Source organism: Scyliorhinus torazame, chromosome 17, assembly GCF_047496885.1.
Source record: "Scyliorhinus torazame isolate Kashiwa2021f chromosome 17, sScyTor2.1, whole genome shotgun sequence".
In the NCBI taxonomy this organism is placed as follows: Eukaryota; Metazoa; Chordata; class Chondrichthyes; order Carcharhiniformes; family Scyliorhinidae; genus Scyliorhinus; species Scyliorhinus torazame.
This window is the reverse complement of record NC_092723.1, coordinates 50166378-50192368: the sequence shown is the minus strand read 5'-3', so window position 1 is coordinate 50192368 and position 25991 is coordinate 50166378. Positions and strand designations below refer to the sequence as shown.

At 48.5% G+C, this 25991-nt stretch overlaps 1 protein-coding gene across 9 annotated transcripts in view; it reads left to right on the top strand.

Annotated features, from left to right (window-relative positions):
- The first annotated feature begins 11205 nt into the window (after positions 1-11205).
- Positions 11206-25991, top strand: part of LOC140393867 (troponin T, cardiac muscle-like) — a 78650-nt gene continuing 63864 nt past the window's right edge. For 3 of the 9 annotated variants that reach the window (XM_072480413.1, XM_072480409.1, XM_072480406.1), the window contains exons 1-3: positions 15127-15219; positions 15385-15431; positions 22696-22772. In XM_072480413.1, coding sequence (XP_072336514.1) covers positions 15193-15219; positions 15385-15431; positions 22696-22772 — 151 coding nt within the window. In that variant the 5' untranslated portion in view covers positions 15127-15192. Of the gene's footprint in view, positions 11359-15125; positions 15220-15384; positions 15432-22695; positions 22773-25991 lie in introns of those variants that run through there. The other 6 variants (XM_072480415.1, XM_072480412.1, XM_072480408.1 and 3 more) reach the window with 4 other exon arrangements.

Sequence of the window (25991 nt, the reverse complement as noted above, 5' to 3'; positions counted from 1 at the left end):
TTAATTATATTTTTTCAACTTTTACCATTTGCAAGGACTGAAGTCCGCAGGATCATTCACCCCATCTTAGTGTCCAAGAATGAAAAAGGTTTGAGACTTACTGATTTAGGGAATGTCCATTTTGTGATTGTTAAAAAGTTATATCAATGCTGGGAGTGTGAAATTTTCCACTTTTTGTACCCCATTTCATTATCCAGCACAAAAGGGAATTTATATCGACGGTTAAGTACTAACTAACAATTCATCAATGACAGGTTTTGACACCAGTCCCAAGAGAGCACTGTTTATTTTGGACTCGGCCATCCTTCTGCCCTCTCTGAGAGACCACCACTTTAGTGTCAAAAAATCATAAGTTATCACCTGCACAAGCTATTTCCTCCTCCTAGATTTGCAGCAACATTTGATCTAACTAAACTTCTAAAGCTTATTTTTATTATTGATTTGTTTGATATCACAAAATTTATTTGTTTGATATCAAATTCAAAGGTGTCAGCTGCGCATGTGTTTGCATCTCCCCGATGTGTGTTTATATGCAGATTGTCAATCAAATAACTTGTTTAATAATAAAAGGATTGTTATTTTTGCTAATAATTAAACCTTGTTCTTTATATAGGCTTCTACAGTTTGCTAAAAGAAGTAAACACACAGGGCGGGATTCTCCCTTCTGGGGACCCATGCCCACCAGAAAACGGGTGGGAATCACTCTGGACTTTTTCCTGGAATTCTCCGTCTTCAAGAGGGCTAGAAGGGCCCCTGCGTGCGTCCCGCAGCTCTGGCTGCCAGCGGGGCCCTGCAGTTACATCTTTGCACCGGCCTCCGCGCAACATGCCGGTGCCCTACAGGGGCCCAGAGTGGTGAAAATAGCCCCCCCCCCCTCCCCCCAGGAATGAGCGGGTCCGCCGATCGGTAGCCAACGATCGCAGGCCTGGCCACCGTGGAGGCCCGTCCCAGAATCGGATCCTCATGCCCTCCCACCAGGACGGCCCCCACCAGATGAGACCACATGTGAAGCACGCCGCCGGGACTTGGCGGAACTCGGCAGGCACTCGGCCAGTTGAGCAGCGAATCATGCAGGAGCCGCTTTCAACGGCCCCCAACCGGCGCCGCGTCGCGCGCGACTGGTGGTGATTCCCCGGTAGCCAGAGAATCGCGTGCCGGCGTGGGAGCCTATTTTGGGTCATTCTCTGGCCCTGCGCCGAGCGAGATTTCGGCGTGGAGGGTCGGAGAATCCCGCCCACAATATCTGCCTCTGCTACAATTAAATCATTTCTGTACATAGATTTTCTGAGGTTAGTATTGGTACCTCTCACAGTGCAAACATGGTGCTTTAATATAATTTGTTTCGGAGACTGAGTAATGAATGCCAAATGTTTCTTGTGTGCAGTTTAGGGCTTGTGTGTCCACCCCGCTATTGCTGCTAGTGAGGACGAAGAATGTGATGCACATTTGCTGGTGGTGGAATTCTTTACTCCCACTATTTGTCAATGGTATTTCCTATTGAAACCACCCTGGGAACCCACAGGTGGAGGTGCGTTACCGGCGAGGCTAGAGAATCCCGGCATTAGCAAACGGTTGGAGAATCCCACCCACTGACTACAGTCAAATCATTAACAAAAATGATCACAGCCATGATCATGTGCAAACCAAATCCCAAAGGGAAACTTTGTTGATTGGGTCAAACCCTTTTTTACGTAATCTGAAAACAAGAAGAAAACAGGCAGAAAACATGCTAAGCATAACAGCACAAAATCCAGTAACACCTTTGGGATTTTAAAAGTAAAAGCAAACGTTTTACTTTATTAAGATGAATAGGAGAAAAATTAAGCACACGAGATTACAGTTACACAGTTAAAATCAGTCATGTAAAACATTCCCCCAAATGGTCTCCCTACTTCGTCAGACCTACATGTAAACACCACCCAGGCAACATTCCTTTATAGATTCCTGTAAAAATCCAGTAATATTACCCCATATGCGACTGTCACTTTAATAAGGCATACCACATGACCTCTAAAAGTAATTTCCACCCTGCTATGGAAATTCAATCATTCGGGACAAGACTGCTTTTTGCAGCCTCAAGACATTTCTAACTCGAGTGGATGGCTGATTCAAAATCCACCTCTTACAGTCAAGAGCTGTCCCAGTAGGTCTTCCTCGCATATGCAATCCCTAAGCTCACCACAGTAACTCAGACACACCCTTTCCCTTATTTTATCATGGATATCATTGTTCTCAGCACTCCTTTGAACTTAACTTTTCAAAAATATAAAAATATTTTATGTTTTCTCATGCCCCCCCCCCCATTTTCCGGTCAAATAAAATGTAATAACCTTCTCTTGTTTACTTATGAAACTTTTTCAAGTTATATAAAAAAGCTTTTTTCTACCCTTTGGATAACAGCCTGAAACAACAGCTCCCTGGGTATCTCCTAATGCAAATTTCTAAACATAGTCTATTTATAATCTTTATTAGTGTCACAAGGAGGCTCACATTAACACCACAATGAAGTTGCTGTGAAAATCCCCAAGTCATCACACTACGGCACCTATTCAGGTACACTGAGGGAGAATTCAGAATGTCCAATTCGCCTAACAAGCAGGTCTTTCGGGACTTGTGGGAGGAAACTGGAGCACCCAAAGGAAACCCACGCAGACACGGGGATAACGTGCAGACTCCACACAGGCAGTACCCAAGCCAGGGATCGAACCTGGGACCCTGGCGCTGTTAAGCAACAGCGCTAGCCACTGTGCTACCTTGCAAACCACTGGAACAGAATACTCTCCTTACAAATTCATGCATCTAACATCCTTATTTCCTTTCCCTGAAAACTTCTAGACAAAAGATTTCCATTCATCTTTTTCTTTTTATATAAATGCAGAGTACCCAATTATTTTTTCCAATTTAGGGACAATTTAGCATGGCCAATCCATAGAATCCATGCACATCTTCGGATTGTGGGGGTGAAATCCACGCAGACACGGGAGAACATGCAAACTCCACTCGGACAGTGACCCAGGGCCTGGATTCGAACCCGGGTCCTCAGCACCGTAGGCAGCAATGCTAACCACTGTGCCACCGTGCTGCCCTATATTTTTCCATCTTAATTAAATCATTTACTCACACACAGAGCCTTCTTTCGAGAGTAGCACAATATTCACCAAAAATATAAAACAAATAACACCCAGTCTCGAAGATGAGCACAGGGAATGTCATCTGATTGTCAACTTTGACTGTGCTGCTGAATATTTGGTGGAATGGGTGGACATGTGGAAAATGATATTTGATGAAGAGAAGTAGAAATTGATTCAGTTTGGTAGAAAGAAGGTGGAGAGGTGTGTAGAATAATGTGTACAATTTTATGGGGGTACAGAAGCAAAGAGAGTTGGGTGTATGTATACATAAGTAATTAAAGGTGGCATGGCAGGTCAAGAGGGTGGTTAAGAAAGTGTACAACATTCTAAGCTTTATTAATAGGGGCTTCCAGTGCAAAAGCAAGGAGGCTAGGTTAAACTTGCACAGAGCGGTGGCTTTTCCTCAACTAGAGTAATGCCTCCAGTAGCGGATGCCGCACTTTAGGAAGGATGTGACGTCATGAGAGAGTGCGGAAACGATTCCCGAAAATGGTTCCAGGGATGAGGAATTTCAGTTACATGGATAACTTGGAGAGGTTGGGACTATTTTCCTTGGAGAACAGAAGATTAAAAAGGAATTTGATGATCAAAATGAACGTGCTGCCCAGGTACCTCTTCCTATTCAGATCCATCCTGATCTCCATCCCCAAGGCCTTTTTCAAAGCACTGGACAAATTAATCATGGTGTTCGTATAGGGGAGGGGGGGGAGGAATGCCAGGATCCCAAAGAAGGTCTTACAAAAAACCAAATCCAGGGAGGGACTAGCCCTCCCAAACCTACAACTCCATCACTAGGCGGTGACGGCCGAGCGAATAAGGGGATGGATCAAGGAGCCAGAAGCCGAATAGGTGCGCGCGGAGGAGGCCTCCTGCAGGGGGACCTCTCTTCGGGCCCTCGCCACGGCGGCACTCCCATCCCCACCCAAAAAATACTCCAGCAGCCCAGTGGTGATTGCCACCCTCCAGTCCTGGAACCAACTAGGTGATGCACGATCAATAACTACTAAAATGAGGTTGTAGCATAACTGAAGGCTTTCATAGACTAAAACTGTTCTCCAGCAGCTCAGCTACAGAATGAGGGCTGCTGGGATGGCACTGATTCTTATACCCTGCCTATCAGGGCGGAGCTACATACTAAACAGCCAATGGTAAACCCCTAGGTTTAACCAATGGAACTTCAGCCTCTCGGGTACTGCAATACCTGATAATACCACATTTACCCCCTGTTAAAAAGGAGTCCGGAGGGGGTGGTGGCCAGCGGCTACAACTGTATCCGACATGGTATGATCAGATATGGAGGTACCGTGATACCTCCTACAGTGTTTAGCGGATATTTACGGTCATGGCAGATATATACAGTCAGTGTTTATTATTTACAGTTACAGATCAGTTAAACTGAAGCAATCAGTCGGTCGGGTGCCCTGGTCGTCCTCTGGGATCGTCTGAGCCTTGGTGGTGATTCCGGTGGGGGTCCAGGCGCCTGCGACTCCGGGAGCGTGGCTTCGGCCTCCATGGCAGCTTCGTCACCCCTAGACGGCGCTGGTGGGGAAAACGGTTGACCTGGGAGGGGGGCGCCTGTAGGGGGCGTCGGTGTGTGGGAGGGCCTAGGCAGGGGCAGCGGGAGGACTGACCCTCCTGTGAGGTGCTGTGGAGGAGAGGTGGGGGTGGTGGTTGGGGTGCGCGTGGGGTTCCTGCGGGCGCCAGGTCCCGTAGGGAGACCGTATCCTGTCGGCCGTCAGTGAATCCCACATAGGCGTACTGGGGGTTAGCGTGCAGCAGATGGACCTTCTCGACCAACGGGTCCGACTTGTGTGCCCGCACGTGTTTTCGGAGCAGGATGGGTCCGGGTGTTGCTAGCCGAGTCGGGAGCGAGGTCCCAGAGGAGGACTTCCTGGGGAAAACAAGGAGACGTTTGTGAGGTGTCTGATTGGTGGTCGTACAGAGCAGTGACTGGATGGCGTGGAGGGCCTCCGGGAGGACTTCTTGCCAGCGGGAGACTGGGAGGTTCCATTACCGTAGGACCACTAGGACGGTCTTCCAGATAATTCCATTCTTCCTCTCTACCTGCCCGTTTCCCCGGGGGTTGTAACTGGTCGTCCTGCTTGAGGCAATGCCCTTGCTGAGCAGGAATTGACGCAGTTCGTCGCTCATAAAGGAGGACCCCCTATCACTGTGTATGTAAGCGGGGAAACCGAACAGGTCAAAGATACCATGGAGGGCCATGCTGACGGTGGTTGCGGTCATGTCTGGGCAGGGGATGGCGAATGGGAACCGGGAGTACTCATCTACCATGTTCAGGAAGTACGTGTTGCGGTCGGTGGAGGGGAGGGGACCTTTGAAGTCCATGCTGAGGCGTTCAAAGGGACGGGAAGCCTTGACTAAGGTGCGCCCTCTCTGATATGTAGAAGTGCGGTTTGCACTCCGCGCAGATTTGGCAGTCCCTGGTGGCTGTCCTGACCTCCTCGATGGAGTCGGGCAGGTTGCGGGTCTTAACAAAGTGGAAAAAGCAGTGACCCCTGGGTGGAAGAGGCCCTTGTGGAGGGCTCGGAGGCGGTCCACTTGTGTGGTGGCACATGTGCCGCGGGACAGGGCGTCAGGAGGCTCGTTTAGCTTCCCGGGACGATACAAGATCTCGTAGTTGTAGGTGGAGAGTTCTATCCTCCACCGCAAGATCTTGTCGTTTTTAATCTTGCCCCGCTGTGCATTATCGAACATGAACACCACTGACCGTTGGTCAGTGAGGAGAGTGAATCTCCTGCCGGCCAGGTAATGCCTCCAATGTCGCAGAGTCTCTACTATGGCTTGTGTCTCTTTTTCGACCGAGGAATGGAGGATTTCAGAAGCATGGAGGATACGGGAGAAGAAGGCCACGGGTCTGCCCGCTTGGTTAAGGGTGGCGGCCAGAGCTACGCCGGACGCATCGCTCTCGACCTGGAATGGGAGGGACTCATCGATGGCACGCATCGTGGCCTTTGCAATGTCTGCTTTGATGTGGCAGGGGGAAGGTTGTGGACTGGATCAGGGGATGGGCTTTGTCTGCGTAGTTAGGGACCCACTGGGCGTAGTAGCTAAAAAACCCGAGGCAGCGCTTCAGGGCCATGGGGCAGTGAGGGAGGGGGAACTCCATTAGGGGGCGCATGCGTTAAGGGTCGGGGCCTACAACTCCATTTCGCACTACGTAGCCGGGAATGGCTAGATGGTCGGGCTAAACATGCATTTATCCTTATTGTACGTTAAGTTAAGGATTTTAGCGGTGTGGAGAAATTTTCGGAGGTTGGTGTCGTGGTCCTGCTGGTCATGGTCGCAGATGGTGACGTTATCGAGATATGGAAACGTTGCGCGTAAGCCGGACGGGTCAACCATTCGGTCCATCTCGCGTTGGGAGACCGAGACCCCGTTAGTGACACCGAAGGGAACCCTTAAAAAATGATAGAGCCGCCCATCTGCCTCGAAGGCAGTGTATTTGCGGTCACTAGTGCGGAGGGGTAGCTGGTGGTAGGCGGACTTGAGATCCACCGTGGAGGAGATCTTATAATGCGCGATTCTGTTTACCAGGTCGGCTATGCGGGGGAGAGCGTACGCGTCCAGCTGCGTAAACCTGTTGATGGGCTGACTGTAGTCAATGACCATCCTATGTTTCTCCCCGGTATTTACCATCACTACCTGGGCTCTCCAGGGACTGTTGCTAGCTTCAATGACCCCTTCCCTCCGTAGCCTTTGGACCTCCGACCTAATGAAGGTCCGGTCCTGGGCCCTATACCATCTGCTCCTGGTGGCGACGGGTTTGCAATCCGGGGTGAGGTTCGCAAACAGGGAAGGCGGGTCGACCTTAAGGGTCGCAAGGCCACAGTCAGTAAGGGGGGGTATAGGGCCGTTGAATTAGAAGGTCAGACTTTGCAGGTTACATTGGAAGTCCAACCCCAGGAGTGTAGCCGCGCAGAGTGCGGAAGGACATAAAGGCGGAAATTGTTGAATTTCCTTCCTTGGACTGTGAGGTTTGCTAGGCAGAACCCCTTTATCTCCACCGAGTGTGAACCGGAGGCCAGGGAGATTCTTTGATTTACAGGGTGGGTAAAAAGTGAACAGCGCCTTACCATATCGGGGCGTATAAAGCTCTCCGTGCTCCCAGAGTCGATCAGGCAGGACGTCTCGTGGCCGTTGATGAAGACCGTCGTCGTTGCTGTTGAGAGTGTTCGAGGTCGAGTTTGGTCCAGAGTCACCGAGGCCAGACGCAGGAGTTGTGAATTTTGATCGGGCAGTGTGTAGTCGGCCGGGCTGGGGTCCTGGGGCCCCATCCAAGATGGCGTCTCCCATGGGTCGCACATGGTGGTCGGAGATGAACAAAATGGCGGCGCCCATCCATCCAGCGTGGTGTCCGGGGAACAAGATGGCAGCGTACATGGGCCGCACATGGCCCTAGGATACGGGGGTGGCGGTGACTGCTGGCCGCCTGGGGCCCGAGGAGAAGTTTGCTGTGGCAGTCCGGAGTCGTCGCTGGAGACCGTGGCCGCAGCTCGTGCCTGGCAGACCCCCACAAAATGGCCCTTCTTGCCGCACCCTTTGCAGGTGGATGTTCGGGCCGGGCAGCGCTGGCGGGGGTGCTTTGCTTGCCCGCAGAAGAAACAGCGGGGCCCATCGGAGTTGGCGGGCCGCCTTACAGCACAGGCCTGCAGGGACACGGGGAAAGTCTGTGGGGCTGCCGCTGTGGGATTCCACGCTGCCCAGGGGGCCGCCGCGCGGTCGGACACAAAGGATTGTGCGTTCCTGGAGGCAACGTCCATGGACCCTGCCATGGCCCGTGCCTCCCTAAGTCCAAGGGTGTCTTTCTCCAAAAGACACTGGCTGATCTCTGAGGAGCTCATACCTGCTACGAAGGCATTCCGGACTAGGAGTTCCGTGTGCTCGCTCGCCGAAACTGGCCAGCACCAGTAGCGCGCGGTAGAACTCCTCAAACGATTCCCCTGGGCTTTGTCGTCCCGTTGCAAGCAGGTGACGTGCGTAGACCTGATTTACCGGGCGGATATAATGTGCTTTTCAGAGTTCGATTGCTGCATCAAAGTCTTCCACCTCCTTGATGAGGGTGTAGATCCCAAGGCTTACCCTTGAGTGCAGGAGATGCAGTTTCTGCTCCCCCGAGGGTATACCTCCAGCCGTCTCAAGGTAGCCTTTGAAACACGCCAGCCAGTACTTGAAAATCGCCGCTGAGTTTGCCGCGTGGGGACTGAGTTGCAGGCACTCCGGCTTGATTCGGAGATCCATCTTTTCAACTTAAGTCTAGTCTATTAAATTGGTGCACGATCAATAACTACTAAAATGAGGTTGTAGCATAACTGAAGGCTTCAGTAGACTAGAACTTTTCCCCAGCAGCTCAGGTACAGAATGAGGTCTGCTGGGATGGCACTGATTCTTATACCCCGCCTATCAGGGCGGAGCTACATACTAAACAGCCAATGGTAATCCCCTAGGTTTAACCAATGGAACTTCAGCCTCTCGGGTACTGCAATACCTGATAATACCACACTAGGGCAGCAATTTGGCCTGACCAAAATGTCGGACAAAGCTCCCATCTGCAACAACCATAGGTTCACACCAGTGCTGACTGACGCCACCTTCAAAAGATGGGGACAGGACGGAGGGACACTGACAGTCAGGGACCTATACACGGACGGCAGGATCGCAATAATGGATGAACTGACAGAGAAATTCCAGCTAGCCAGGGGGAACGAGCTAAGGTACCGGCAACACAAAAACTTCCTACGAAAGGAGACAAGGCCATACCCACAACCGCCACGACAGACATTACTGGAAGAGTTACTGGACGCAAGCATACTAGAGAAATGAAACTCTAGCGACATGTATGACCGACTGGGAGAAGGGGCCGACACCGTACTGGACGCAACAAGAATGAAATGGGAGGAGGACCTGGGGATCGAAATAGGGTGGGGACTCTGGAGAGAAGCACTGCATAGGGTCAACTCCACCTCCACGTGCGCAAGACTCAGCCTGACGCAACTGAAAGTGGTACATAGAGCCCACTTAACAAGAACCCGTATGAGTAGGTTCTTCACGGAGTTGGAGGATAGATGTGAACGGTGCCAAGGAGGCCCGGCCAACCACGCCCACATGTTCTGGTCTTGCCCCAGACTTGCGGGGTACTGGACAGTCTTCTTCGAGGCAATGTCCAAAGTGGTGGGGATGAGGGTGGAGCCATGCCTGAAAGTGGCGGTCTTCAGGGTTTCAGACCAGCCAGATCTATTCCTGGGGAGGAGGGCAGACGCCCTTGCCTTTGCTTCCCTGATCGCCCACCATAGAATCCTGCTTGGCTGGCGGTCAGCAGCACCAAAGCTGCAGACTGGCTGTCCGACCTCTCGGAATCTCTCCAAATGGAGTAAATCAAATTCGCCATCCGAGGGTCAGGCGACGGCTTCCACAGAACGTCGGAGCCATTCACCCAATTGTTCCGGGACCTGTTTGTGGCCAACGAACAAGCAGAAGAAGAGCCAGGTAGCCAAGAACCAGGGGACAGTAGCCAAACATGAGCGGGAGAGATAGACCGGGAAGGGGGGGGGGGGGACTGCTAAATCTAAGAGGAAGGAAAGGCGAACCACAGGGGGGGAGGTGGCAGGGGCAGGGGGAGGGGGGGAAGTGGGAAGAGACAGAGACCAATAGAGGAAAGCCAGGGAGGTGCGGGGGGTGGGGGCGGGGGGGGGAGGTGAGCTGGGGGAGGCAGGGAAACGTTAACAAACTTGGCATCCACAGGAACAGAGGCGGAAGACGGGAGGGCCGGCTCGCCGTTTGCAGTGATTCTCTGAGCGGCCCGGCGCGATTCGCGCGGCGCTGGTTTCGGGGGGGGGAGAATCGCGTGCGGGTGTCGGGGCGGCGTGGCGCAATTCGCGCGGCGCCCCACCGATTCTCCCACCCGGCAGGGGTGGGAGGTAGAATACCGCCCGTGGAATTTGGTAGCCCAGAATGTGGGGCATTCTGGGACAGTGAGTAAATTTAAGGAGGAGTTAGACAGATTTTTAATGGGTTGTAGGGAGAACGGGCAGGAGGATGGAGTTAAGGCCAGGATGAGATCAGCCAGGATCATATTGAACGGTGGAGCGGGCTCAAGAGGCTAGATCGCCTACTCATGCTCCTAGTTCATGTGTTCCAAGAAAGAACTACTGTGGCTGATTAAACCATTGAGTTCTTGGTCTGTAGCACTGTTGATAACAGCACCCCAAGCACAAATATGGTGTTCAGGATCAATAAGGGTGTCTCTTGATTAATATGAAGATCTGAGGTTACTGGGAGAAGGCAGGAGAATAGGGATGAGGAACATATCATCCATGATCGAATGAAGGTGCAGGTTCGATGGGCTAAATGGTCTAATTCTTCTCCTAGATCTTATGAACTTATGAACTGGTTTTGTTTTGCAATTGGCAATAAAAGTATTTTCAGATTTTGTTTCAGAACTCCAACATTTACACTTGTTACTGCTTAATTGAGTTAATCAGATAACTGCTGTTCAAACCAATAAAACTATTTATTACATCTATGGTGTTGTAAGGAATTGAAAATAAAAAATCACATCAAATTTGTACATCACAAAATCATACAAAGACAGAAGATTGTATGGAATGAAGAAATGTAATTTAATTGAATCTCACTAGATTGGAGAGATAAACTAATGCTTCTAAAATTCATTTTTTTCTGCATAAGATCAATTGCTCCACATATTTGAAACCTGATATCCTGTCGTAAAGTAACATTTACCATAACAGCTGTAAAGATGGACCTCAGTGGGTCCCTCCCATTTGTCATCATAAGTTCAAGAATTAAACATTTTGTGATTTTGTACTAATACTCCGATTATTATTTAGGCATTTTCTTTACTTTTATTTCCCTCCTGTATTTTTATGTCTCCCTTTCTTTTCCATCCCCCAAAACACATTTGTGTCATTCCAGTGACACTCACCGTACTGATATCTAAGAATAGCTGGACTCATTAGCTGTGACAAAACAATGGTCTTTTATGGGTTACAGAATGGTGCTTCTGATCAGGGCAGACAAACCAAACATCTTTCTAAAATAGCACATGTAAGACTTCAATCCTATCTCACCAATCAGGAAATACACTGGTCAAGGGGCTGGACTGGGCTTTAAGCACAAAATTCTTAAGTAAACTCTCAGATCTTTAGAAGTCATCTGTGGTGCTGTCAGTGCTCCTTTTATTCCAGGTCAGGTAAGAAAGTGTACTTTCCAAACTACATTTTTTTCCCCAGAATGTTCTGATATAATTTGGTTAGCATTTGAGATTATATTTGTGGGAATGTTCAAGTAACATTTTTATCGCAAAAAGAAACTTGTTTATTTTTAAGCATGTATTTGATATAAATTTAAATCGCTGCACAATTAGAAGCTATTTGACAAAGTAAGTGGTTAAATTTGTAAGTGCCAACATTAAAGTAACGTATAGTTAGTTTTGTGCTTTGCAGAAATGTTACTATGATGCTGATCTCATAACTCACAAAGATCGATGGTGGTTATATTTCTGATTTTATTCACGTCACGTTTGTATTGTAGATATGGAATGATGAAATTCTACTTTGAATGGAAAATAGGAGGATGTCTATTTTCTCATAATAAACTGACTATTGAACTCACAGGAATATATGACATTGAAATATGATTCACAAGAATGAGATTTCAACAGTAGGCATCCGATTATAGCAGCAAAGGACACACAACTTTTTTCATTCAGGAGGAATTACACTGCTAGATGCTGAAATGTATTTTAATTGCTTGCTTATTTAAGGTTATGAAGGAGACTATACCCTATTATTGGCCACACTTATCTGAAATGATTAAATTCTTTATCAAACACTTCTCTTTTAAAGGTCAGAGAATTGCAATTATTTCAGTAACGCAGAACAGTAAGTGGGCCACTTGAAAGCAGGCACCACTGCACAATTGTTACCCAGTGCAACAGCAATCATCAGCCTCTGAATACATTACTGATTTTATCATACATTTTTCACATTTATTTGCCATAGACTGCCCTCTAAATAGAATTTCAACTTTGCAATGCTTAGAACTGTTTTGCTGTCTAGGAATTTGTAACGTCATAAAAGTCAGTAAATGAATACTTTTGGAATCTTCCATTGTTCAAATTTGCTCTCCATTGTCAAAAATGACTCATTCTTGAAAAGGCTGCTTGAATGTATGACGACTGACCACTGAAAATGCATTCCATGTGACGATGTTCCGAGTGAGAAAATATTCTAATTAAATTAAACTTGATCCTGACCCTATCATTTCTACCACATAGCCAAAAATAACTTTATCACCCTTTTTCAAAATTATGCAAACAAACATGTAAAACACTGAAAATATAAATGGACCATTCCTCACCTAATCTGCAATTGGTTCATGATGTTGGAGTGGCCATAATGGACAGTGTTCCCCTGCTAGTGCTGACACCACTCCTCTTGGTCAGCACAGGTTTTATGAAAGTAAATATATATATAAAATAATAGAATCAAAAAATCCCTACAGTTTGGAAGGAGACCATTTGGCCCATCGAGTCCGCACAGACTCTCTGAAAGAGCACTCCACCCAAAAAAAAGCTCCACCTCACTCTATCCCAATAAATCTTTAACCCCTTAACCTAACCTACCCATCTTTGGACACTAAGGGAAAAGTTAGCATGGCCAATCCAACTTACCTGCACATCTTTGGACTGTGGGAGAAAATCGGAGCACCCGGGGGAAACCCATGCAGACTCGGGGAGAATGTGCAAACTCCACACAGACAGTAATCCAAGGCTGGAATCGAACCCGGGGCCCTGGTGCTGTGAGGCAGCAGTGCTAACTACTGTGCCACCCTGTTGCCCTTTATAGTTTTCTTTTATGAATGGTTAATCAGGAAGCATCACTTTAGAACTAACTGAACAGAATTTTCAATTGCTTATGATGAATAAATGGCTTAGAATGGGTACAGCTCATAAGAAAAATGGGCAGAAATATATGAATCATGATTCCTGCTTAATTAACATCCTATTCATTCATCTGGTCAGGTTCTAGACTCATGCTCCAATTATCTGCCCATTTACATTTGGCCATATTAAAATTATATTCTGAAGATATGTTTTAGGCACCCAAACAACTTTTTAGTCTTAACGCGTGAATTTTATTTAGTCATCTTTGTGTCCACATGAACTGGGCATCCAAAACTATTAAGAACTGTGCAGTTCATGAAAATGGACTTAAATACAAGGACGGGATTCTCCATTGTGAGTCCGCTGCCAGTGGAGAATTTGGCGCTCAGCCATACCTCCATTCACTGCAGTGGGAACGAAGAATCCCGCCGGTGTGAAGGAAAGGAGAATCAAAGTCAATATTTAAAAAACTATTTTAATTGCATAATTTCAAGTATTACTGGAGTCTATTTCTGGACCGTGTATTTTTTTTTTCCCCTCTGCCTCATTATCCATTTAGTTTATCAGCATTGAGTGTCCTGGTACCTTTTTCGGGTAGGCTCAAGATGTCTTGATAATGTAGGCTTCAGAATCGCCCTTAACTTATGCATTGACAGGATGGAAGATTACATCCATGGGTAGGCCGCACCTATCTGCCAATCCTGTCCTGCTCACACTTTCAGGTCGAGGTTCACCTACATGGGACTGTGTAGAGGTGAATCAGCGGACTTTCACTGCCAGTGACCACAATGTTCAACCATGCTCTCAAGTTCCATTTCTCCATTCACCCCAGGCAAGTTGCACTGCTGTCCACTGGAGTGGAAAACAAGGACAGTCTCCTCACATCCATCTCATTCTGTATCATCTCCGCTGTGTAGCCATCAAACAGTGAGATTTAAGTGTATAACATTCGATAATTTCGAAAAGGGCTTAGTTTCTGCCACATCATTTATAGCTCCAAACACTGTCAAAACTCTGATCCAAGTAACTTTTACAAAGCCTGAAATCGGAACTGAAAATATTGGTTCTTTTCCTAAAGGTTGTCAACAGTTTTGTCTCCATATTAAGCCATTCACTTAAGTGATTCCATCCCCTTAAATTTACCTTAGCTTTGCTAACATATGAATTCCCAATGCCAGGTGCAATATGCACTTTGCACGATGTAAATGAAGTTCACTCCATGAAATCCTTGTCACCACACGAATGATCAGGTGGTTTATAATAATGGATACTACCAACTAACATCTATGTTAAATCACAACCAAAATATATTTTCTTTTGTGGCTTTTTAAAATCAGTACATTAGTTGGAAAAGAAAGCATTCCTAGTAAACATTCGTATCAACCATATGTGTGTGGGAGCCAAACCTTCTCCTCAGTTCCATTGATCTTCTGGCAGGGTCCAAAGATGTGTAGGCTAAATTGCCCTTTAGTGTCCAAAAGTGCAGCTTAAGTGAATTGGCCATGATCGATGCCCAGGGATAGGGTGGTGGAGTCGGCCGAGGTAGAGTGCTCTTTCAAAGGGTTGCTGTAGCCTCGATGGACCGAAGGGCCTCCTTCTACGCTGTAGGGATTCTATGTTCATAGTGAACCTGCACCCACTCCTGAGGAAATGGTAGAGACCCAGTTCAGTCATGTCTCTGGAGTTTCCAGAAGTTTATGACTGTCATTTTAAGATATCGACATTCTACCCACATTGTAAGACAAATATCTTGGGAATGAGGCTGGCTGAGGGCCATTTACTGGGAGTTCCTACCAGTTTACTCACTCATGACCCAATAAACCCAAAGAAGCCACTTCATTGAGTAGTTAGACGTGTCTCCAATGGCAGGGTCCGGTGAAGCCTCCCAAAGAAGTAACTGATCTTATTTCAGTAAGGAACCGATTTTAAGCCATTCACAGATGGCTGATTCGGAGGTGGGCCAGGAACAAAGAGCTGGTATTGATGTTTCCTGTCATGTGCCTCGGCACATTTGCACCTGCCTCTGTCATGCAAGTAACTCTGTAAACACCTGTCAATATCCTCAGGAATTCTTCCCCATTCTTTAACGAGTGGCAAACAAATTGTACTCAACATTTTTCGAAGTATGCAAGAACCCAAATGCGCACTGGCCCTGACATTCCTCAGGTAATCTGCTGATCTCCTATTTAAATTACAGAAGGAAGCTATGTATGCTCATTTGGAATTTTGTAGGGTCTGTATCGTTATAGATGGACCTGTCACTGTTTTAAGTTTTGTTTCTGCAGCAACAAAGCAGAGATACATTCTGATTATTATTCTTTCAATCCTAAGAAATTATTTGTGAACATGTCAGACACAGAAGACGTGGAGGAAGTTGAGTAAGTATGATTTTTATTTGGCACAATATATATTTTTATTTTGCTACTTTCTTCTTTGACGTTTTATTAGTTAAAGTTTTTTTTCAATATTTGAGAGCACTATTTGTGACACTTCTCAGTTAGTTCATTTCAAACCGTTCCTTTGTTGGAGGGACTCATGCCTTACGCCCAGCACCTGATCCAAGAGGGCATTCTTCAGAAGTGAGGCTTGACTTTGTGTTTCACTAGCTTTGTTACTCACGGAGGATATCACAATGAAATCTAATCCTACCTTCCCTGAATATCCATATTGTGGTGGCCCGAGGCAATACCAACTAGACGGTGGAAAGGAAGAATAAAGGGCTGGATTTTCCAGTCGCCCAGCCATGTGTTTCTCAGCAGCGCACTGTTTGATAGTGGCGGGATTCTCTACTCCAGCCACTTGTCAATGGAATTTCCCATTGAAGCCACCCCACGCCGGGAAACCCACTGGCAGGGTGTGTTGTTGGCGGGAACAGGGGGCGTCATTCTCCGCCGGCGGGAGTCTCCGTTCTGCCGGCACCGGGGGGTTTCCCGACGGCGTGGGGGTGCCCCACAATGGGAAACCCCATTGACCGGCCGGTGTTACGGAGACTCCCGCCGGCCGGTCGGCGCAGAAATGTGGCGGGGCGGATCGGAGAATTTTGCCCAGGGAATCCCAACGACTGGAGAATTCTGGCCAAGGAGTTTATTGGCAACTAACAAGGGTGACTTTTATACACGCAGAGAATCTCTATACATGTATTAACACTCTGGCTCCCGGCTTCACTCTGACCAGAACCCCGCTTCCAGGGCCCTGCACTTATTCCACATTGGTCAGGGTTTGCGTTCTCCTGCACAATAGGTCCTGAGCCAGTCATGTGGACCATAAGGTAACGCCCCTCAAAGGGTCCATACTAACACATCCCTGCCCCCTTAAGCCCCTCAAGAATATACGTACAAACAAGCTAGATACAATACCTACATATAAGATAAGGCTGAGGAGCAAAAGGGAAGAGAATCCAGAACAGTCCATCATAGCATTAACCTAGCGGGAGATTTCCTGGTTCTCGTGGACCACCTTAATCCCTCAATTGGCCGCTCCAACTCAGAGGTAATGACATTTTTACTCTTAGCACAGTGTTCCTGAGAGTCTTCCAACCCCACAGGGTTATTTCCCTCTGCAGCTTGTTCCTAAATCAATGATGGGGCCTCCTCAAGATCTCCTCAAAATTTGTTCCAGCTGCACCACATGAGCACTGGTGCTGCCTGCTGACTCCAACTGCGCCGCCTGCTGACTCCAACTGCGCCAAGATTGGGGTTGTGGTCCCTTGGCTTCTTTTGTGATTGACTTGCTTCCGTACTGGCCTGCCATACCAATTCCACTACATATGAAGCTGGGCCTGACTTGGCTACAATTTGGTCTGCTAACCATAGTGGGCCTGAAGCAAAGTTTCTGACAAGGACCAGGTCGCCCACTTGGAACATTGAATCCTCTTTTCGTGAAGTGTGTTGTTTCCTTTGGGGGGCCTGCCGTGCCTCCACCCTCCCCATCAAATTTGGGAAAACAAAGACCAACTGGATCCTTCAACGACAGTCCATCAGCAATTCTGCCTGTGTTTCATCCGTATTGGCTTGGGAAGTCATATTGTAAGAGAAGAGCAAGTTGGCCAACCTAAGACATGGTGGTCTGCTAAACCTCTTCCTAGCTGCTTTGAATGTTTGCACAGCTCTCTCCACTATCTTGTTTGAGGCAGTGTGTTGGAGAATGTTCTGGAATGGCAAATGTCATTCGTTCTGACAAAATGCAACAATGGCTCTCAGGCTGTGGGTGGTACTACCACTTGGGATCCCCACAACTGAGTTTATCCTTACAAGTACGGTATGGTCTTAATTGGTTATCGTGGTGCTACCCTGGTAAGATCATGGGCCGGATTCTCCGATTCTGCGGCTCAGTGCAGACGGCGGCATGGGAACTGTGGCATTTTACGATGCCAAAACCGGCGCTGAATCCTCACTGATTCTGGGACCGGTGAGGAGCTAGCAGTGGTGCCGGGTAAAACTCTTGGCTCCAGCACCAAAAACAGCTGGTGAATAGCCAGATCTGTGGCCGCGCATGCGCAAGGCAATGACCTGCAGTGGTCGCGCTGCACAACATGGCGCCAGACATGTGCTGACCATACCTGCCTAATATGGCCCCACAGGACAACCCGTGGCCAGCCCCCACATGTCCCTCCAGCCCTCAGTGAAGCTCTCCAGCCAGCAGCATGGCCCCCGGCCGACAGTGGCAGCGTTGGACACAGTCCGCAGCCGCCATGCTAAGCTTCCGACCGCTCAGACCACGGGCGGAATTCTCCGACCCCTCGCCGGGTCGGAGAATAACCGGGGGCTGGCGTGAATCCCGTCCCCGCCGATTGCCGAATTCTCCCGCACCGGATATTCGACGGGGGCGGGTTTCGCGCCGTGCCGGTCAGCGAGACCCCCCCCCCGCGATCCTCTGGCCCGCCATGGGCCAAAGTCCCGCTGCTGGAATGCCTGTCCCGCCGGCGAGTATCAAACCACCCCTCTTCCTGGTGGGACTAGGCGGTGCGGGCGGGCTCCATGGTCCTGGGGGGGAGCGCGTGGTGATCTGGCCCCAGAGGGTGCCCCCACAGTGGCCTGGCCCGCGATCGGGGACCACCGATCCGCGGCCGTCCTGTGCCGTGGCGGCACTCTTTTCCCTTTGACTCGGCCACAGTCTTCACCATGGCCAACGTGGAAGGGATACAGCCCCTGCGCATGCACGGGGATGACGTCAGCAGCCTCTGACGCCCCCGCACATGCGCGGACTTCCACCACCGGGCAAAGTCCTTTTGGCCCCAGCTGGCATGGCGCCAAAGACCTTTCCCGCCGGCTGGTGGCGCGCCAACCACTCTGGCGTGGGGCTAGACCCTCAAGGTGTTCAGCACCTTTGGGGCGGGCCGACAATAGAGTGGTTCACGCCACTCCATCCTGCCGGGACCCCCGCCCCACCTGGTAGGGGAGAATCCCGCCCAATAAGTCCACTGTGCAGTCGGGGATTCGGCCCATTGGGAGCGGAGCATCGGGGGGGGAGGGGGGGGGGGGGGGGGGGGGGGGGGGGGGAGCTTCCCATGATGTGCCAACGCCGTTCCAACGGCGTGCTCAGTGCGACACGATGATGCTATTTCGGAGGGGCGGAGACACAAAAACCGGCGCCAACCTGGTTTGGGTAAAGAACAAAGAACACAACAGTACAGGAATAGGTCCATCAGTCATCCAAGCCTGTACTGGTCATGATACCAAACTTTGCCAAAACCCTCAGCACTTCCTTGTGCCGTATCCTTCTATACCCCCCTATCCATGTGTAAAGAATGTGTAAAAGGTGTCAGAAGGGATTCTCCCCCTGATTGCCGATTACGATATCAGCTTCGGGCAACGGAGAATCCCGCCCCATGTATTTCACTTTGGACAGGACAGAGTCCCATTGTGTCCCATTCTTTATGTGGCCAGCCAAAATTTGCATGGTGTCCAGAAAGCTCAATGCCAAGATGATGTTTTGAAGTACTGATGGGGGTGCCAGGTACTCTGGATGTGGGAACCGACTCAATGCATGAGCATTCAAAGTCTGTGTGCTTGGCAAAGGCAGGGGGCGGAATTCTCTGATCCTGAGGCTAAGTGTTGACACCGTCGGAAAAGCCATCGTGTTTCCCAACGGCGTCAACACGGCCCCAGGATCAGCAATTCTGGCCCCTACAGAGGGCCAGCAGGGTGCTGGAGCGGTTCTCGCTGCTCCAGCTGCTGATTGGGCCGTGGAATGGGCGCCGGGTGATGCGCGCAGGCGCAGTGGGTCCGACGCGAACCCGCGCATGCGCAGTCTCACCGGCGCAATTTCCACCCATGCGCAGTGTCTCCATTGTCCGCACTGACCCCGATCCAACATGGTGCAGGAGTACAGGGGCCGGTGCGGAATAAAGGAGGCCAGGACACAGAGAGGCCGGCCCGCCGATCGGTGGGTCCCGATCACGGGCCAGGCCACATCGGAGGTCCCCCCCAGGGTCGGACACCCTCCCCCATGCCCCCCCCTCCCCGCCCCCCCCCCCCGACCCCCTCCCCCCCCTTTCCCCCCCCGCACCCCCCCCCCCCCACACAGGCCACCACCCGACCCTTCAACGCCGAGGTCCCGCCGGCTCAGAGCAGGTTAGAATGGCGCATAGAGCGGCCCCCGACCGGCACTGCACCGCCCACCACCAATGACGTTCTGCGACGCAATTCGCGCGACCTCCTGCCGATTCTCCTACCCGGCGCGGGGTCGGAGAATCCCGCCTAAGATATCCCTGAGACGTCCTCCATTGTATGGGATAAAACTGCCCCTATCCCATAGGGCGATCAAATGAACCAGTCGGATTAATGACTGAAAAACCTGCTTAACGTGTTGGAAGGTGTGCTCTAGTGTTCCTTCCAGTGCCAATGCTGGTGTTTTCTCAGGAGCATGTGTAATGGTGTCAGTGTTGTTTCTAGGGGCGTCATTCTCCGTCGGCGGGAGTCTCCGTTTTGCCGGCGCCCGGGGGTTTCCCGACGGCGTGGGGCTGCCCCACAATGGGAAACCCCATTGACCGGCCGGTGTTACGGAGACTCCCGCCGGCCGGTCGGCGCAGAAATGTGGCGGGGCGGGTAGGAGAATTTCGCCCTAGGTTTGGAATAAAATGATCATAATAGTTTATTTTCCCTGAGAAAGATTTTAACTCTGCCATGTTGTTAGATGCCAGGACTTCTCTAATGGCTCTCACTTTGTCTTTGAGTGGGTGCAGGCTTTTGGAGTCCACTTTGAACCACAGGAAAGTGACCTCCCTAGCTTTGAAAGTGCACTCCTTGCATTTCAGTCGATTTCTGCTTCTCTAAATCTTTTCAATATCTCTTCTAAGCTTGCCAGGTGCTCCTCATGTGATGTTCCTGTTCCTCGGATGTCAACCAAATAGACCACAACCTTTGGGATGCCCTGGAGGTTATTCTCCATTGTGCATTAAAATATTGTACAGGCCAAGGAAATGGCAAAAGGTAATCTGGTGTAATGAATCAGGCGTGTTAATCGTCACAAACTATCGGGAATCTTCATCCAGGTTCTAGCTGCAAGTAAGCATGGCTGAGGTCACGTTTGTTGTGTGTGAGGCCACCAACAGCTTCACATAAAGGCCTTCAAATTGTGGAATTTGGTATTTAACTTCTTGAGCTGCCTGGTTGACTGTAAGCTTGTAGCCTCCGGTGCCGGAGAATTCGGCGGCCGGCAGGGATTCACGCCGTCCCCCGCCGATTCTCCGACCCGGCGGGGGGTCGGAGAATCCCGCCCATTGTTCAAGACTTCAAAAATTTCCAACCAGCTCAACTTGATTTGGCACAACCAATCCCGTCCCATCAAGCTTGGTTGATGACCCTCAACATTATCGTAAACTGGACATCTTGTTGCTGCGATGACACTGGAGCTCCGGTTGTTCCCAAAATGATTAGGGACTCCCTCGTATATGTCGCCAACTTGGCTGTTGTCCCATTCAAGTCCAAAGGCTGAACACTACCGCGAAGACATTTAAATGTTTGTTCACCCACCACAATGGTGGACACCCCGATGTCAACCTCCATAATTAGTGGCCTTCAATTTACTTTGAGGAATATCTCAATTTGGGCTGTTTTGCTCACTCTCATCATGTTTAATCTGTATGTTTCAGGTTCTTCATTTGAATTCCTTGTCACTTTGTTCACTGGAGCTGTGGTTCACTGTCTTCTTTTTGAATTGATGCATTCTGACAGGCATGGCAATGTGCCTGGATATAGCCCTTCCTATTGCACTGTAAACAAATAAACTCTGCAGCAGTACAGTTCCTGAGAGTGATCTCCCCCTCACCGATAACAGTCATCTCAACTTCTGTGCTGATGGCCCAATTTTTTCCCTGGCCACTGACTACGATCCTGTTCCTAGGATTGTGGCTGAACTTCCTCTGTGTCTGTTGACCTGGCTGCGCACTTTGGATGTGAACAGCTCCACAACTGGTTCAGCTCGCCCTCTTGTGGCCTTTGAAGCTCTGACGTGTCCCTCTCAGCTCACTCGGTTGACTTGGTGATCTCAATTGCCCTGCCAAGAGTAATCTTCAATCAGCCAGAAGCTTCTTTTGCATACTTATATTGTTAATACCGCATAGTAAATAATCACGCAGCATGTCACCTAATGCTGCACCGACCTCACAATGCTCGGCCATTTGTTTGAGTCTGGCAAAAAGATGGAGATCATTTCTCCTGGTCCCTGATAGCCGAGCTGAACTTGTATCGCTGTAGTATCATTGAAGGTCTGGGGTTAAAATGCTCCCTGACCAATTTCATCAACTGGTCAAATTACTTAGTATCAGGAGCCTCCGGGGAATTAAAAGGTGGCAGGTTGTTGGCTCACAAACTGTTAATAGGATAACCTTCTGTTTATCCTTCCCATTATTTCATTTGCTGTGAAGAAGTAATGGAACCGCTGCATATGCTAGTGACTCCAATCTTTGGCCCCCTGATCAAATCGGTCTAAATTCCCAAGCTCAATCGTCTCTGGTGTCATCAGCACTCCACAACTCTATGTTCATCTTGGAGGCTTGTCCTTCCCAGCTGGGGGGCTTGCTATCAATCCGGTTTATACTCGTTACCCATATGGTGGCTCAAGGCAATACCAAGAAGACGATAGTAAGGAAGGATGAAGTGTTTATTGGCAACTAGCAAGGGTAACTTCTATACTGACACAGAATGTCCTCTGCAGGTGTTAACGCTCTAGCTGCTGGGTTCACTCTGACCAAAACTCCGCTTCCCGGGCCCTGCACTTTTTTCTCATTGGTCGGGGTACGCACGCTCCCGCACGATAGGCCCCAAGCCAGTCACATGGACCATGAAGGAACACCTCTTAATAGGACCACGCCACCACACAGCCGCGAAAATGCCTGTACCGACCTCCCTGAACAGGCGCTGGAATGTGGCGACTAGGGGCTTTTCACAGTAACTTCATTGAAGCCTCCTTGTGACAATAAGCAATTATTATTATTATTATTACAAGTAGGAAACCTGGCCCAACTTTCTTTCCCAAACCCTGAGGCCAATTTTGATGCCATGGTCCCAGGTTAAAATCAATTAATTCAATATAGACCAGAGTGTGTACCGAGGACTTCACGTATTTATGCAGTTCAATTTCTCACTGGGGCAACTTGCTGAGTATTTGAGAGATAGTTAAATGATTATTATTGTGTTTCAGGGAACAAGAAGGTAAGAAGTTGGAGATGAAAATGCTGAAGTTCCACTTTTTTAAAAAGAACACTCCAGTGACCTGTGGTAATTATGTTTTCTTGTGTCTTATTTACTTGTTTTAACAGAAGAAGAAGCTGAAGGTATGTAACTTTCCAACTGAGCATTCACATAACTGAAGAATGTTTTGCATTTCTACTGGTAGTTTTTTGAAGATAAATAGAAAGGAGAGAGGCAATTTTACCCATTTAACTCAAATTTCCACATAACCAATTATCCCCTCATCACATCATTCAAGTCTCTTCTTTGGTCTACACAATTTTTGCTCCCCCTATTTTAAAGACCATCCATGGTGTTAATCATTCATGTGATGAAATCATTTCTGCCATCAGTTTTGTAATTTTTATAATCAATTCTTACCAGCATGTCCTTGTCTTACATTTGTAATTAAACAGTGCTCAGGATTAATCTTTTATATTTCCCTTACAGAGCTCTATGAGGACTCTTCACATAATTTAACCTGAAATAGTGCTCAGAATTTATCTTTTCTATTCCACTTCTAGCTTACATACCTCTGTCTGGATTCTTCACATTCGTGCAGTCTTTCTAATTTTTGTCTCATAGTTCAGTCCTCAGAGTTCAGGCTTGGGGTCTTTAAGCTTTATATACCACCTCCAGAGCTTAGAATAAGTGCTCTGAGCTGAAAGCAGGAGTACCATAATCAGAACACCACTCACTATTTGAGCTTAACTGTCTCTGAGTTCTAATCGATTGGTTTGGTATGGAATTCTGAATTGTGTTTGCTTTGGCTGATTACTTCTCTTCAGTGATAAGATAAAGTCTATATTGAGACTACTATCATTCCCAGAATACAATCGGCCTCCCATTAACTAGCCTGGCTTTAGTCAGTCAGTCGTTTCCCAATCACTCCTTCCGAAGAGAAAAACTGATCATTTATCTGCCTTGAATTTAATTTTTCATAGTCAGACTATTTGGAAATATTGGGGGTGATTTTGAGCCCGCATTCCCAGTCGGCAGGATGGGTGACACAGATGGAAAATCCCGTGAAAATCGGGAAACAGTGTTGCTAATTGTGTTTCTCTTAATTTGGCTCTGAAGATGGCTGCCAATATGGTCGCCTTCCTTAATTGTAATTACATTTTGCTTTAGAGTCGCCAGGTATCTCTCGATACCGCCACAAGGTTCAAAACCGAATACTGATCAAAGACTCGATACGCCAGTTAGTAAGTTCAAACTCAATGCTTATTTATTTAACCACACAGTCAAATAAACTCATGCACAAAACTCTACAGACTAAACTATCACTACTGCTAAAGCCTATACTTAGCTTCAGACGCCCACTCAGTCAGAGGAACAATGGCCGTTGTTCGGTTCTGAGGCTGCTGGGGTTGAACTGGTATGGAATAACAGCTAAGAGTGTCTGTCTGGTAGCGTGCGTTGACCTTGGACTTACTTGTTCCGATGCAGCTTTGGCAGGTCTCTCCTCGGTGAGAGCCGGAGCCAAGAGAGCAATTCTCTCTTGGGGGATTCTTCTTATACCCAAAAGGGGATTCGCATGCTTTTGGGCGGGCCTTGAACTTGGCCCCAATTAATTGGGCCGTTTCCCAATTGTTCCTATCAATTTCCTCCAATAGAGAGGTGGGTGCCGTGATGGCTGGGTATGTCCTAGGTGGCCGTTGGCCTGCTTTGTTCTGGTCTCCTCTGGCGCCGTGGTGTCTGCCTTAGTATCGTTTACTTAAATGTTACTCTTTTGTCCCCGGGAATGGCTCATTAGTATGGTAATGGTTTTGCAGTATCGGTCTTGTCTGGGAGCTGCGGCTCCAATCAACAGACAAATCCTGCATCTGCTTGGTTTCTCAGTATTGTCCATTTTCCCTGCAATCTTTGCAAAGTGTCCATTTTGTATTCGGGAAGTGGCCACCCCAGATGGCTACAATACGATTCTCGCCGGAGAAATCGTATTTCACAATGCTCCCCCACCGGCGACATCACAAGGGTTCTGCCCTCCTGGTGTAACCATGGGGATGGACTCAGTGGTGACCTGCTTCTTATCCTTCCGGGTCTGTGGATTAAATAAAGGTCAGCTCATTGTAGCAGGCACTTGCACCATTATCTTATGCCTACCTGATCAGAGAGGTCGGTAATTCTGATGGAGGATGCCCAGTCTTGAGGAGATAAAGCTGAGGCCTTCTCAGAGATGTCCCACAGCCGTAACAATCATTCTCTTTTGTTAAGGGGCCAAAATAAAATAAATCTTCGAAAAACAAAAGAGTCCAAGACAGCTCTCAGGCCTGAATTTCCAGGTAAGCAGCAGTTGGAATACTTTCTTCCATTGTCATATCCTTGTTACCCGTCTGATGTGGTGACTTGATTTAGACGGACAGCATATCTTAGTTTGGCGTAATTTCTGCTCTTCCTCTGCGTTATTACCACATGAGAACCACGGTGATGATCCGATTAACCTCCCCGTGAGGCTCGTGGAGTACGAGCTCCCATGCTGATAGGCGCCGGCCCAACAGCGGGCTCATTAATACCCCGAGATAAAAGCTGGCCCAGGAAGGAGCCGGAACCTCAGGATGGTCCCAGCTGGGATTTGAACTGTTGCTTAGTTGCTATATTTCCTTGCTGTGAACAGGAAATAAACTACTATTGATTCAACTTTTTTGGACTCTTCATTGACTACAATATTGGCGACAAGGATAAAACAGAACTGCAGATGCGCAGCGTATTAATGGTGACAAATTCTCTAGAAGCACCATCCAGTTCCTCTTTTGGGGATGGTTACCTGTCCAATTTCGCTGCCTGGTTTACTGTCAACTTGTAGTCTGAACAGATGCGAATGGCCTTATCAGGTTTGACTACAGGTACAATGAGTGCATCCCACTCTGCAAATTATACAGGTTTGATGATGCCTAAATCCACTAATCGCCTTAACTCGGTCTCCACTTTTTCATGGTCTGGTCCGAAGGAACCTCAGTGGAGCTTCAGGATCTACATGAATCTTGGCTTCCAACCCGCTGATTTTATCCTATTCATCCTGGAATGCTTCTTGGTACTTCCTCAGGATTTCATGCAGATTTCCTTCATCTATATTAAAACATTCCCGCCAGTTTAACTTGGCGCCAATCACACCCCATCAAACTTGGTCCCTGGCATGAAATTATGATTAAGGGCAGCTTTCTGCCTATAACTCACAGGGGTGGTTGTTGTCCCTGCGATCTTGATAGTCTCGCCCATATATGTGGCCGACCGGGCTGCAGTTAATCTCAGGAATTGAACCCCTCC